Raw genomic sequence first — 15676 nt, 5'->3', positions numbered from 1 at the left:
ATTACAGCACAGCATCTGCAGAGGCAAGGGCAGAATGGCAAGAGCAGAATGGCGAGCGCAGCACAGCAGCTGCAGCTCCAGAGACGAGCCCAGCTCAGCAGCCGCAGCTCCGGAGGCAAGCGCAGCACAGCAGCCACAGCTCCGGAGAGGCGAGCGCAGCACAGCAGCTGTGGAGGTGAGCACAGTAGAGCAGCCACAGCTCCAGAGGTGAGCGCAGTACAGCAGCCGCAGCTCTGCAGGCGATAACAGCAAACCAGCCGCAGCTCCGCAGGCGAGCACAGCACCAGCAGCCGCAGCTCCGGAGGCGAGCGCAGTAGAGCAGCCACAGCTCCAGAGGTGAGCGCAGTACAGCAGCCGTAGCTCTGCAGGCGATAACAGCAAACCAGCCGCAGCTCCGCAGGCGAGCACAGCACCAGCAGCCGCAGCTCCGGAGGCAAGCGCAGTAGAGCAGCCACAGCTCCAGAGGTGAGCGCAGTACAGCAGCCGCAGCTCTGCAGGCGATAACAGCATACCAGCCGCAGCTCCGCAGGCGAGCACAGCACCAGCAGCCGCAGCTCTGGAGGTGAGCGCAGTACAGCAGCCGCAGCTCCGCAGGCGAGCACAGCACCAGCAGCCGCAGCTCTGGAGGTGAGCGCAGCAGATTAGCTGCAGTTCTGGAGGCGAGCCCAACATGGCAGCCGCAGCTCTGGAGGTAACTGGAGAGAGAGTATTATAATGAATACTCTGTTCTGCTTGTGGGTTCGCTGCTCGCTTCTCTGTAAATCTGACCTCCTGCCGGACCCCACACTCCTTTTCTAGAACATTCCTGCTGAGTGTGTGAAGCATTTGCTCATCTCCCCATGGACTATGGTGAATGGAGCGAGGGTCCTCTGTGGCCCAGTCTGAAGTCCTCTGTGCTGCAGGAGCGGCTGTACGTACCTCGATACTCCGGCATGATGTACAGGTCCTCCAGGTACAGCGAGCGACCCTCCCATGTGCTGTATGTGAAGAAGGACAGAGCGTAGCCCACCAGCCGCGGCCCTGGAAGAGATAAGGGAGGGGTCACCAGTGTGAACGGTCAAGTGACTGCAGGTACAGCAGACCCCTATACACCCCCCCCCCACAGCCCCCGCCCCCGCCTGACACTGCATACGAGACCCCTGAGGTGACGAATCCACTGGGTCTACTATCCCCACACACATAATGGAACTAGTGCCTGGAGAACAATGGCCCCTGAGACACTAACGAGAGTAATGGACTGAGTGCTTTACTCTAATTACCAATCCCATGCCTGGCCGTCTGTGCACCCTACACTGACCAGCAAGAAGATATCGAATAAAACACAATGAGACCGACGTAAGCAGCGCTCCATGCTGGAAGAGGTCCGCACCCCTCAGAGAGATGTGAGATCGCAAAAGGGTTAACCCCCACAAGCCATCATACACGTGTACCCCTGATACATAGTGTCCTCCCCAATAGTGCCATCATACAGTGTCCGCCCTTCTCTAACCTGCTGCTTGTTTCTCCTCTTCATTTTCCACAACCAAACATTTGTAGAGCGGAGAAGATTCTTCAAATCCATCACGACGAAGAACTGAAAAGATGGAAGCAACAAGAAGCGAGAAGTCAGGGGACTACAAGTACCACAAATACTCCCAGCAGTGCCACGATCCGCGGCCTCCGGAGATTATAACTATTCCTTCTACAATTTGAAATTCTCCAAATACCACTGCATGAAATGGTGCTGACTACTCCAACTACAACAGCCACTACTCCAAGTACCACGACACAGCCAACTCCAACCTCTCCCACCACTACACAGCCAACTACAACCTCTCCCACCACTACAACCTCTCCCAACACTACACAGCCAACTCCAACCTCTCCCACCACTACACAGCCAACTCCAACCTCTCCCACCACTACACAGCCAACTCCAACCTCTCCCACCACTACACAGCCAACTCCAACCTCTCCCACCACTACAACCTCTCCCAACACTACACAGCCAGCTACAACCTCTCCCACCACTACAACCTCTCCAACCACTACACAGCCAACTACAACCTCTCCCACCACTACACAGCCAACTCCAACCTATCCCACCACTACACAGCCAACTCCAACCTCTCCCAACACTACACAGCCAACTCCAACCTCTCCCAACACTACACAGTCAACTACAACCTCTCCCACCACTACACAGCCAACTACAACCTCTCCCACCACTACAACCTCTCCCAACACTACACAGCCAGCTACAACCTCTCCCACCACTACAACCTCTCCCAACACTACACAGCCAGCTACAACCTCTCCCACCACTACAACCTCTCCCACCACTACACAGCCAACTCCAACCTCTCCCACCACTACACAGCCAACTCCAACCTCTCCCACCACTACAACCTCTCCCAACACTACACAGCCAACTCCAACCTCTCCCACCACTACAACCTCTCCCACCACTACACAGCCAACTCCAACCTCTCCCACCACTACACAGCCAACTTAAACCTCTCCCACCACTACACAGCCAACTACAACCTCTCCTACCACTACACTGCCAACTCCAACCTCTCCCACCACTACAACCTCTCCCAACACTACACAGCCAGCTACAACCTCTCCCACCACTACAACCTCTCCCAACACTACACAGCCAACTCCAACCTCTCCCACCACTACACAGCCAACTACAACCTCTCCCACCACTACAACCTCTCCCAACACTACACAGCCAGCTACAACCTCTCCCACAACTACAACCTCTCCCACCACTACACAGCCAACTCCAACCTCTCCCACCACTACACAGCCAACTCCAACCTCTCCCACCGCTACACAGCCAACTACAACCTCTCCCACCACTACAACCTCTCCCAACACTACACAGCCAGCTACAACCTCTACCAATCCACAGCCAACTACAACCTCTCCCAACACTACACAGCCAGCTACAACCCCTCCCACCACTACAACCTCTCCCACCACTACACAGCCAACTACAACCTCTCCCACCACTACACAGCCAACTCCAACCTATCCCACCACTACACAGCCAACTACAACCTCTCCCACCACTACACAGCCAACTCCAACCTCTCCCACCACTACACAGCAAACTCCAACCTCTCCCACCACTACACAGCCAACTACAACCTATCCCACCACTACACAGCCAACTACAACTTCTCCCACCACTACACAGCCAACTACAACCTCTCCCACCACTACACAGCCAACTACAACCTCTCCCACCACTACACAGCCAACTCCAACCTCTCCCACCACTACACAGCCAACTCCAACCTCTCCCACCACTACACAGCCAACTCCAACCTATGCCACCACTACACAGCCAACTACAACCTCTCCCACCACTACACAGCCAACTCCAACCTCTCCCACCACTACACAGCCAACTACAACCTCTCCCACCACTACACAGCCAACTCCAACCTCTCCCACCACTACACAGCCAACTCCAACCTCTCCCACCACTACACAGCCAACTACAACCTATCCCACCACTACACAGCCAACTACAACTTCTCCCACCACTACACAGCCAACTACAACCTCTCCCACCATTACACAGCCAACTCCAACCTATGCCACCACTACACAGCCAACTCCAACCTCTCCCACCACTACAAAGCCAACTCCAACCTCTCCCACCACTACACAGCCAACTCCAACCTCTCCCACCACTACACAGCCAACTACAACCTATCCCACCACTACACAGCCAACTACAACTTCTCCCACCACTACACAGCCAAGTACAACCTCTTCTACCAATTCACAGCCAACTACAACCTCTCCCACCACTACACAGCCAACTCCAACCTATGCCACCACTACACAGCCAACTACAACCTCTCCCAGCACTACACAGCCAACTATAACCTCTCCCACCACTACACAGCCAACTACAACCTCTCCCACCACAACACAGCCAACTACAACCTTGCCTACCAATACACAGCCAACTACAACCTCTCCTACCACTACACAGTCAACTACAACCTCTCCCACCACTACACAGCCAACTACAACCTCTCCCATCACAACACAGCCAACTACAACCTCGCCTACCAATACACAGCCAACTCCAACCTCTCCCACCACTACACAGCCAACGCCAACCTCTCCCACCACTACACAGCCAACTACAACCTCTCCCACCACTACAACCTCTCCCAACACTACACAGCCAGCTACAACCTCTCCCATCACTACACAGCCAACTCCAACCTCTCCCACCACTACACAGCCAACTACAACCTCTCCCACCACTACACAGCCAACTCCAACCTATGCCACCACTACACAGCCAACTACAACCTCTCCCACTACTACACAGCCAACTCCAACCTCTCCCACCACTACACAGCCAACTACAACCTCTCCCACCACTACACAGCCAACTCCAACCTATCCCACCACTACACAGCCAACTACAACCTCTCCCACCACTACACAGCCAACTCCAACCTCTCCCACCACTACACAGCCAACTCCAACCTCTCCCAACACTACACAGCCAGCTACAACCTCTCCCACCACTACAACCTCTCCCAACACTACACAGCCAACTCCAACCTCTCCCACCACTACACAGCCAACTACAACCTCTCCCACCACTACAACCTCTCCCAACACTACACAGCCAGCTACAACCTCTCCCACCACTACAACCTCTCCCACCACTACACAGCCAACTCCAACCTCTCCCACCACTACACAGCCAACTCCAACCTCTCCCACCGCTACACAGCCAACTACAACCTCTCCCACCACTACAACCTCTCCCAACACTACACAGCCAGCTACAACCTCTACCAATCCACAGCCAACTACAACCTCTCCCAACACTACACAGCCAGCTACAACCCCTCCCACCACTACAACCTCTCCCACCACTACACAGCCAACTACAACCTCTCCCACCACTACACAGCCAACTCCAACCTATCCCACCACTACACAGCCAACTACAACCTCTCCCACCACTACACAGCCAACTCCAACCTCTCCCACCACTACACAGCAAACTCCAACCTCTCCCACCACTACACAGCCAACTACAACCTATCCCACCACTACACAGCCAACTACAACTTCTCCCACCACTACACAGCCAACTACAACCTCTCCCACCACTACACAGCCAACTACAACCTCTCCCACCACTACACAGCCAACTCCAACCTCTCCCACCACTACACAGCCAACTCCAACCTCTCCCACCACTACACAGCCAACTCCAACCTATGCCACCACTACACAGCCAACTACAACCTCTCCCACCACTACACAGCCAACTCCAACCTCTCCCACCACTACACAGCCAACTACAACCTCTCCCACCACTACACAGCCAACTCCAACCTCTCCCACCACTACACAGCCAACTCCAACCTCTCCCACCACTACACAGCCAACTACAACCTATCCCACCACTACACAGCCAACTACAACTTCTCCCACCACTACACAGCCAACTACAACCTCTCCCACCATTACACAGCCAACTCCAACCTATGCCACCACTACACAGCCAACTCCAACCTCTCCCACCACTACACAGCCAACTCCAACCTCTCCCACCACTACACAGCCAACTCCAACCTCTCCCACCACTACACAGCCAACTACAACCTATCCCACCACTACACAGCCAACTACAACTTCTCCCACCACTACACAGCCAAGTACAACCTCTTCTACCAATTCACAGCCAACTACAACCTCTCCCACCACTACACAGCCAACTCCAACCTATGCCACCACTACACAGCCAACTACAACCTCTCCCAGCACTACACAGCCAACTATAACCTCTCCCACCACTACACAGCCAACTACAACCTCTCCCACCACAACACAGCCAACTACAACCTTGCCTACCAATACACAGCCAACTACAACCTCTCCTACCACTACACAGTCAACTACAACCTCTCCCACCACTACACAGCCAACTACAACCTCTCCCATCACAACACAGCCAACTACAACCTCGCCTACCAATACACAGCCAACTCCAACCTCTCCCACCACTACACAGCCAACGCCAACCTCTCCCACCACTACACAGCCAACTACAACCTCTCCCACCACTACAACCTCTCCCAACACTACACAGCCAGCTACAACCTCTCCCATCACTACACAGCCAACTCCAACCTCTCCCACCACTACACAGCCAACTACAACCTCTCCCACCACTACACAGCCAACTCCAACCTATGCCACCACTACACAGCCAACTACAACCTCTCCCACTACTACACAGCCAACTCCAACCTCTCCCACCACTACACAGCCAACTACAACCTCTCCCACCACTACACAGCCAACTCCAACCTATCCCACCACTACACAGCCAACTACAACCTCTCCCACCACTACACAGCCAACTCCAACCTCTCCCACCACTACACAGCCAACTCCAACCTCTCCCACCACTACACAGCCAACTACAACCTATCCCACCACTACACAGCCAACTACAACTTCTCCCACCACTACACAGCCAACTACAACCTCTCCCACCATTACACAGCCAACTCCAACCTATCCCACCACTACACAGCCAACTCCAACCTCTCCCACCACTACACAGCCAACTCCAACCTCTCCCACCACTACACAGCCAACTCCAACCTCTCCCACCACTACACAGCCAACTACAACCTATCCCACCACTACACAGCCAACTACAACTTCTCCCACCACTACACAGCCAAGTACAACCTCTTCTACCAATTCACAGCCAACTACAACCTCTCCCACCACTACACAGCCAACTCCAACCTATGCCACCACTACACAGCCAACTACAACCTCTCCCAGCACTACACAGCCAACTATAACCTCTCCCACCACTACACAGCCAACTACAACCTCTCCCACCACAACACAGCCAACTACAACCTTGCCTACCAATACACAGCCAACTACAACCTCTCCTACCACTACACAGTCAACTACAACCTCTCCCACCACTACACAGCCAACTACAACCTCTCCCATCACAACACAGCCAACTACAACCTCGCCTACCAATACACAGCCAACTCCAACCTCTCCCACCACTACACAGCCAACGCCAACCTCTCCCACCACTACACAGCCAACTACAACCTCTCCCACCACTACAACCTCTCCCAACACTACACAGCCAGCTACAACCTCTCCCATCACTACAACCTCTCCCACCACTACACAGCCAACCACAACCTATCCCACCACTACACAGCCAACTACAACCTCTCCCACCACTACACAGCCAACTACAACCTCTCCCACCACTACACAGCCAGCTACAACCTCTCCTACCAATTCACAGCCAACTACAACCTCTCCCACCACTACACAGCCAACTACAACCTCTCCCACCACTACACAGCCAACTACCTCTCCCACCACTACACAGCCAACTACCTCTCCTACCAATTCACAGCCAACTACAACCTCTCCCACCACTACACAGCCAACTCCAACCTATCCCACCACTACACAGCCAACTGCAACCTCTCCCACCACTACACAGCCAACTACAATCTCTCCCACCACTACACAGCCAACTCCCACCTATCCCACCACTACACAGCCAACTAAAACCTCTCCCACCACTACACTGACAACTCTAACCTCTCCCACCACTACACAGCCAACTCCAACCTCTCCCACCACTACACAGCCAACTACAACCTCTCCTACCACTACACAGTCAACTACAACCTCTCCCACCACTACACAGCCAACTACAACCTCTCCCACCACAACACAGCCAACTACAACCTCTCCTACGAATACACAGCCAACTCCAACCTCTCCCACCACTACACAGCCAACTACAACCTCTCCCACCACTACACAGCCAACTACAACCTCTCCTACCAATACACAGCCAACTACAACCTCTCCCACCACTACACAACCAACGCCAACCTCTCCCACCATGACATAGCCAACAGCAACCTCTCCCACCACTACACAGCCAACTCCAACCTCTCCCACCACTGCGCAGCCAACTCTAACCTCTCCCACCACTACGCAGCCAACTCCAACCTCTCCCACCACTACACAGCCAAGTCCAACCTCTCCCACCACTACACAGCCAACTACAACCTCTCCTACCAATACACAGCCAACTACAACCTCTGCTACCACTACACAGCCAACTACAACCTCTCCTACCACTACACAGCCAACTACAACCTTTCCCACCACTACACAGCCAACTACAACCTCTCCCACCACTACACAGCCAACTACAACCTCTCCCACCACTACACAGCCAACTACAACCTCTCCTACCAATTCACAGCCAACTACAACCTCTCCCACCACTACACAGCAAACTACAACCTCTCCTACCAATTCACAGCCAACTACAACCTCTCCCACCACTACACAGCCAACTCTAACCTATCCCACCACTACACAGCCAACTACAACCTCTCCCACCACTACACAGCCAACTCCAACCTCTCCCACCACTACACAGCCAACTCCAACCTCTCCCACCACTACACAGCCAACTACAACCTCTCCTACCACTACGCAGCCAACTACAACCTCTCCTACCACTACACAGCCAACTACAACCTCTCCCACCACTACACAGCCAACTACAACCTCTCCCACCACTACACAGCCAACTACAACCTCTCCCACCACTACACAGCCAACTACAACCTCTCCTACCAATACACAGCCAACTACAACCTCTCCCACCACTATACAGCCAACTACAACCTCTCCCACCACTACACAGCCAACTACAACCTCTCCCACCACTACACAGCCAACTACAACCTCTCCTACCAATACACAGCCAACTCCAACCTCTCCCACCATTACACAGCCAACGCCAACCTCTCCCACCACTACACAGCCAACTACAACCTCTCCTACCAATACACAGCCAACTACAACCTCTCCCACCACTACACAGCCAACTCCAACCTCTCCCACCACTACACAGCCAACTCCAACCTCTCCCACCACTACACAGCCAACTACAACCTCTCCCACCACTACGCAGCTAACTACAACCTCTCCCATCACTACACAGCCAACTACAACCTCTCCCACCACTACACAGCCAACTCCAACCTCTCCCACCACTACACAGCCAACTACAACCTCTCCTACCAAAACACAGCCAACTACAACCTCTCCCACCACTACACAGCCAACTCCAACCTCTCCCACCACTACACAGCCAACTACAACCTCTCCCACCACTACACAGACAACTACAACCTCTCCTACCACTACACAGCCAACTACAACCTCTCCCACCACTACACAGCCAACTACAACCTCTCCTACCAATACACAGCCAATTCCAACCTCTCCCACCACTACACAGCCAACGCCAACCTCTCCTACCACTATACAGCCAACTACAACCTCTCCTACCACTACACAGCAAACTACAACCTCTCCCACCACTACACAGCCAACTACCACCTCTACCACCACTACATAGCCAACTACAACCTCTCCCACCACTACAGCCAACTCCAACCTCTCCTACCACTACACAGCCAACTCCAACCTCTCCCACCACTACACAGCCAACTACAACCTCTCCCACCACTACACAGCCAACTCCAATCTCTCCAACCACTACACAGCCAACTCCAACCTCTCCCACCACTACACAGCCAACTCCAACCTCTCCCACCACTACACAGCCAACTACAACCTCTCCTACCAATACACAGCCAACTACAACCTCTCCTACCACTACACAGCCAACTACAACCTCTCCTACCACTACACAGCCAACTACAACCTCTCCCACCACTACACAGCCAACTACAACCTCTCCCACCACTACACAGCCAACTACAACCTCTCCCACCACTACACAGCCAACTACAACCTCTCCTACCAATACACAGCCAACTACAACCTCTCCCACCACTACACAGCCAACTACAACCTCTCCCACCACTACACAGCCAACTACAACCTCTCCCACCACTACACAGCCAACTACAACCTCTCCTACCAATACACAGCCAACTCCAACCTCTCCCACCATTACACAGCCAACGCCAACCTCTCCCACCACTACACAGCCAACTACAACCTCTCCTACCAATACACAGCCAACTACAACCTCTCCCACCACTACACAGCCAACTACAACCTCTCCCACCACTACACAGCCAACTCCAACCTCTCCCACCACTACACAGCCAACTACAACCTCTCCCACCACTACGCAGCTAACTACAACCTCTCCCATCACTACACAGCCAACTACAACCTCTCCCACCACTACACAGCCAACTCCAACCTCTCCCACCACTACACAGCCAACTACAACCTCTCCTACCAATACACAGCCAACTACAACCTCTCCCACCACTACACAGCCAACTACAACCTCTCCTACCAATACACAGCCAACTACAACCTCTCCCACCACTACACAGCCAACTACAACCTCTCCCACCACTACACAGCCAACTATAACCTCTCCTACCAATACACAGCCAATTACAACCTCTCCCACCACTACACAGCCAACGCCAACCTCTCCCACCACTACACAGCCAACGCCAACCTCTCCCACCACTACACAGCCAACTACAACCTCTCCCACCACTACATAGCCAACTACAACCTCTCCTACCAATACACAGCCAACTACAACCTCTCCTACCACTACACAGCCAACTACAACCTCTCCTACCACTACACAGCCAACTACAACCTCTCCCACCACTACACAGCCAACTACAACCTCTCCCACCACTACACAGCCAACTACAACCTCTCCCACCACTACACAGCCAACTACAACCTCTCCTACCAATACACAGCCAACTACAACCTCTCCCACCACTACACAGCCAACTACAACCTCTCCCACCACTACACAGCCAACTACAACCTCTCCCACCTCTACACAGCCAACTACAACCTCTCCTACCAATACACAGCCAACTCCAACCTCTCCCACCATTACACAGCCAACGCCAACCTCTCCCACCACTACACAGCCAACTACAACCTCTCCTACCAATACACAGCCAACTACAACCTCTCCCACCACTACACAGCCAACTACAACCTCTCCCACCACTACACAGCCAACTCCAACCTCTCCCACCACTACACAGCCAACTACAACCTCTCCCACCACTACGCAGCTAACTACAACCTCTCCCATCACTACACAGCCAACTACAACCTCTCCCACCACTACACAGCCAACTCCAACCTCTCCCACCACTACACAGCCAACTACAACCTCTCCTACCAATACACAGCCAACTACAACCTCTCCCACCACTACACAGCCAACTACAACCTCTCCTACCAATACACAGCCAACTACAACCTCTCCCAGCACTACACAGCCAACTACAACCTCTCCCACCACTACACAGCCAACTATAACCTCTCCTACCAATACACAGCCAATTACAACCTCTCCCACCACTACACAGCCAACGCCAACCTCTCCCACCACTACACAGCCAACGCCAACCTCTCCCACCACTACACAGCCAACTACAACCTCTCCCACCACTACATAGCCAACTACAACCTCTCCTACCAATACACAGCCAATTACAACCTCTCCCACCACTACACAGCCAACTACAACCTCTCCCACCACTACATAGCCAACTACAACCTCTCCTACCAATACACAGCCAATTACAACCTCTCCCACCACTACACAGCCAACGCCAACCTCTCCCACCACTACACAGCCAACTACAACCTCTCCCACCACTACACAGCCAACTACAACCTCTCCTACCACTACACAGCCAACTACAACCTCTCCCACCACTACACAGCCAACTACAACCTCTCCTACCAATACACAGCCAACTACAACCTCTCCCACCACTACACAGCCAACTACAACCTCTCCTACCACTACACAGCCAACTACAACCTCTCCTACCAATACACAGCCAATTCCAACCTCTCCCACCACTACACAGCCAACGCCAACCTCTCCTACCACTATACAGCCAACTACAACCTCTCCCACCACTACACAGCCAACTACAACCTCTCCCACCACTACACAGCCAACTACAACCTCTCCCACCACTACACAGCCAACTACAACCTCTCCCACCACTACACAGCCAACTACAACCTCTCCCACCACTACACAGCCAGCTACAACCTCTCCCACCACTACAACCTCTCCCACCACAACGCCGCCAACTACAACCACTACCATCACAACGCCACGCTGCCAACTCAACCTCTCCCACCACAATGCCGCCAACTCCAACCTCTCCTCCAACAATGCTGCCACATACAACCTACTACTACAACACCCCCCATATTTCCGCATTATCTCCCACCCCCATCTCACCGTCTTCTCCCACTGCATTCTCCCACCCTCTTACACTGCCTTCTCCCACCCCAGTGATCTGCGCACCTTCCACCGTGATCTTCACCTGATCAGATAATTTCTCATATTCGGCCAATTCCTGCAGAACAGAAAGGAAGATGACATTAAATTCTTGGAACGAGCATCGGACGTCTCAGGAGCGTCAGGGTCGCCCGACTGGTCTGTCTACAATCAGATCATAAAGACAAAACAAGTCGTTCATGCAACATATATAAAAATCTAATATATAAAGCTGAGTGTGTGTGTGTATATATGTGTGTGTACTGTGGGTACAGAAAGTATTCACACCCCTTTACATTTTTACTTGTTTCATTGCAGCCATTTTGTAAATTCTCTTGTAATGTACACTCTGCAACCATCCTTCATCTTCCCATCCCCCATTTTCCCATCCCCCATCTTCCCGTCCCCCCATTTTCCCATCCCCCATCTTCCCGTCCCCCATCTTCCCATCCCCCCATCTTCCCATCCCCCATTTTCCCGTCCCCCATCTTCCCGTCCCCCCATCTTCCCATCCCCCATCTTCCCATCCCCCCATCTTCCCATCCCCCATCTTCCCGTCCCCCCATCTTCCCGTCCCCCCATCTTCCCGTCCCCCATCTTCCCGTCCCCCCATCTTCCCATCCCCCATCTTCCCGTCCCCCCATCTTCCCATCCCCCCATTTTCCCGTCCCCCCATTTTCCCATCCCCCATCTTCCCGTCCCCCATCTTCCCATCCCCCCATCTTCCCGTCCCCCATCTTCCCGTCCTCCATTTTCCCATCCCCCATCTTCCCGTCCCCCCATCTTCCCATTCCCCATCTTCCCCTCCCCCCATCTTCCCCTCCCCCCATCTTCCCCTCCCCCATCTTCCCGTCCCCCCATCTTCCCCTCCCCCATCTTCCCGTCCCCCCATTTTCCCATCCCCATCTTCCCGTCCCCCATCTTCCCATCCCCCCATCTTCCCGTCCCCCATCTTCCCATCCCCATCTTCCCGTCCCCCATCTTCCCATCCCCCATTTTCCCATCCCCCATCTTCCCATTCCCCATCTTCCCGTCCCCCATTTTCCCATCCCCCATCTTCCCGTCCCCCCATCTTCCCATCCCCCATCTTCCCGTCCCCCCATCTTCCCATCCCCCATCTTCCCGTCCCCCCATCTTCCCCTCCCCCATCTTCCCGTCCCCCCATCTTCCCCTCCCCCATCTTCCCGTCCCCCCATCTTCCCCTCCCCCATCTTCCCGTCCCCCCATCTTCCCCTCCCCCATCTTCCCGTCCCCCCATCTTCCCCTCCCCCATCTTGTCAGAAAAAAACCCCCAGAAATGTAGAAATTTTTGGAAATTTATTAAAGAAGAAAACCTGAAATATCACGTGGTCATAATTATTCAGCCCCTTTGCTCAGTATATCCCATGGTCATAAGTATTCAGCCCCTTTGCTAATTATATCCCATGGTCATAAGTATTCATCCCCCTTGCTCAGTATATCACATGGTCATAAGTATTCAGCCCCTTTGCTCAGTATATCACATAGTCATAAGTATTCAGCCCCTTTGTTCAGTATATCCCATGGTCATAAGTATAAGTATTCAGCCCCTTTGCTCAGTGTTGAGTAGAGGCACCCTCCCTTTTGAGCTAGTGCAGCCATGAGTCTTCTTGGGATCCTGGATTTGGGGATCCTCGGCCATTCCTCCTTGCAGATCCTCTCCAGTGCCGTCAGGTTGGATGGTGGACGCCATCTTCAGGTCTCACCAGAGATGCTCAGTTGGGTTTAGGTCAGGTTTCTGGCTGGGCCGGTCAGGAATGGTCACAGAGTTGTTCTGAAGCCGCTCCTTTGTTATTTTAGCTGTGTGCTTAGGGTCATTGTCTTGTTGGAAGGTGAAGCTTCGGCCAAGTCTGAGGTCCAGAGCGTCTGGAGGAGGTTTTCTTCCAGGATCTCTCTGTACTTGGCCGCATTCATCTTTCCTTCAATTTCAGCCAGTCGTCCTGTCCCTGCCCCCATAGCATGATGCTGCCACCACCATGTCTCACTGTTGGGATGGTATTGGGCAGGTGATGAGCAGTGCCTGGTTTTCTCCACACATACCGCTTACAATTATCACCAGAAAGTTCTCCCTTCGTCTCCTCAGACCAGAGAATCTTATTTCTCATAGTCTGGGATCCTTCATGTGTTCTTTGTAAACTCTATGCGGCTTTTATATGTCTTGCACTGAGGAGAGGCTTCCGTCGGCCACTCTGCCATAAAGGCCTGACTGGTGGAGGCTGCAGTGATAGGTGACTTTGTGGAGCTTCCTCCCATCTCCCTCCTGCATCTCTGGAGCTCAGCCGCAGTGATCTTTGGGTTCTTCTTTACCGCTCACCAAGGCTCTTCTCCCATGATTGCTCAGTTTGGCTGGACGGCCGGGTCTAGGAAGAGTTCTGCTGGTCCCAAACTTCTTCCATTTAAGGATTATGGAGGCCACTGTGCTCTTAGGAACCTTGAGTACTGCAGAAATTCTTTTGTAACCTTGGCCAGATCTGTGCCTTGCCACAATTCTGTCTCTGAGCTCCTTGGGCAATTCCTTTGACCTCATGATCCTCATTTGGTGTGACCTGCAGTGTGAGCTGTGAGGTGTTATATACACAGGTGTGCGCCTTTCCAAATCACGTCCTACCAGTGTAATTACACACAGCTGGACTCCAATGAAGGAGGAAATGGACAGCATGTGACTTACATATGAGTGTCTGAGCAAAGGGGCTGAATACTTATCACCATGTGTTACACTGAGCAAAGGGGCTGAATACTTATAACCATGTGTTATACTGAGCACAGGGGCTGAATACTTATCACCATGTGTTACACTGAGCAAAGGGGCTGAATACTTATAACCATGTGTTATACTGAGCACAGGGGCTGAATACTTATCACCATGTGTTACACTGAGCAAAGGGGCTGAATACTTATCACCATGTGTTATACTGAGCAAAGGGGCTGAATACTTATCACCATGTGTTATACTGAGCAAAGGGGCTGAATACTTATCACCATGTGTTATACTGAGCAAAGGGGCTGAATACTTACCACCATGTGTTATACTGAGCAAAGGGGCTGAATACTTACCACCATGCGATATACTGAGCAAAGGGGCTGAATACTTACCACCATGTGTTATACTGAGCAAAGGGGCTGAATACTTATCACCATGTGTTATACCGAGCAAAGGGGCTGAATACTTACCACCATGTGTTATACTGAGCAAAGGGGCTGAATACTTATCACCATGTGTTATACAGAGCAAAGGGGCTGAATACTTATGAC

At 52.8% G+C, this 15676-nt stretch overlaps 1 protein-coding gene across 1 annotated transcript in view; it reads right to left on the bottom strand.

The window, feature by feature from the left end:
- SAT2 (spermidine/spermine N1-acetyltransferase family member 2) overlaps positions 1–15676 on the bottom strand; it is a 37822-nt gene that overhangs the window by 1603 nt on the left and 20543 nt on the right. Inside the window, exons 2-4 of the mRNA XM_075331912.1 lie at positions 12434–12485; positions 1490–1573; positions 919–1020 (exon numbers count right to left, since the gene is read on the bottom strand). Of these exons, the coding sequence (XP_075188027.1) occupies positions 919–1020; positions 1490–1573; positions 12434–12485 (238 nt within the window). The remainder of the gene's footprint in view (positions 1–918; positions 1021–1489; positions 1574–12433; positions 12486–15676) is intronic.

This window comes from Anomaloglossus baeobatrachus, unplaced genomic scaffold (genome assembly GCF_048569485.1).
Source record: "Anomaloglossus baeobatrachus isolate aAnoBae1 unplaced genomic scaffold, aAnoBae1.hap1 Scaffold_105, whole genome shotgun sequence".
In the NCBI taxonomy this organism is placed as follows: Eukaryota; Metazoa; Chordata; class Amphibia; order Anura; family Aromobatidae; genus Anomaloglossus; species Anomaloglossus baeobatrachus.
Note: the sequence above shows the minus strand (reverse complement) of the source record. Positions and strands in the feature narration are given on the sequence as shown.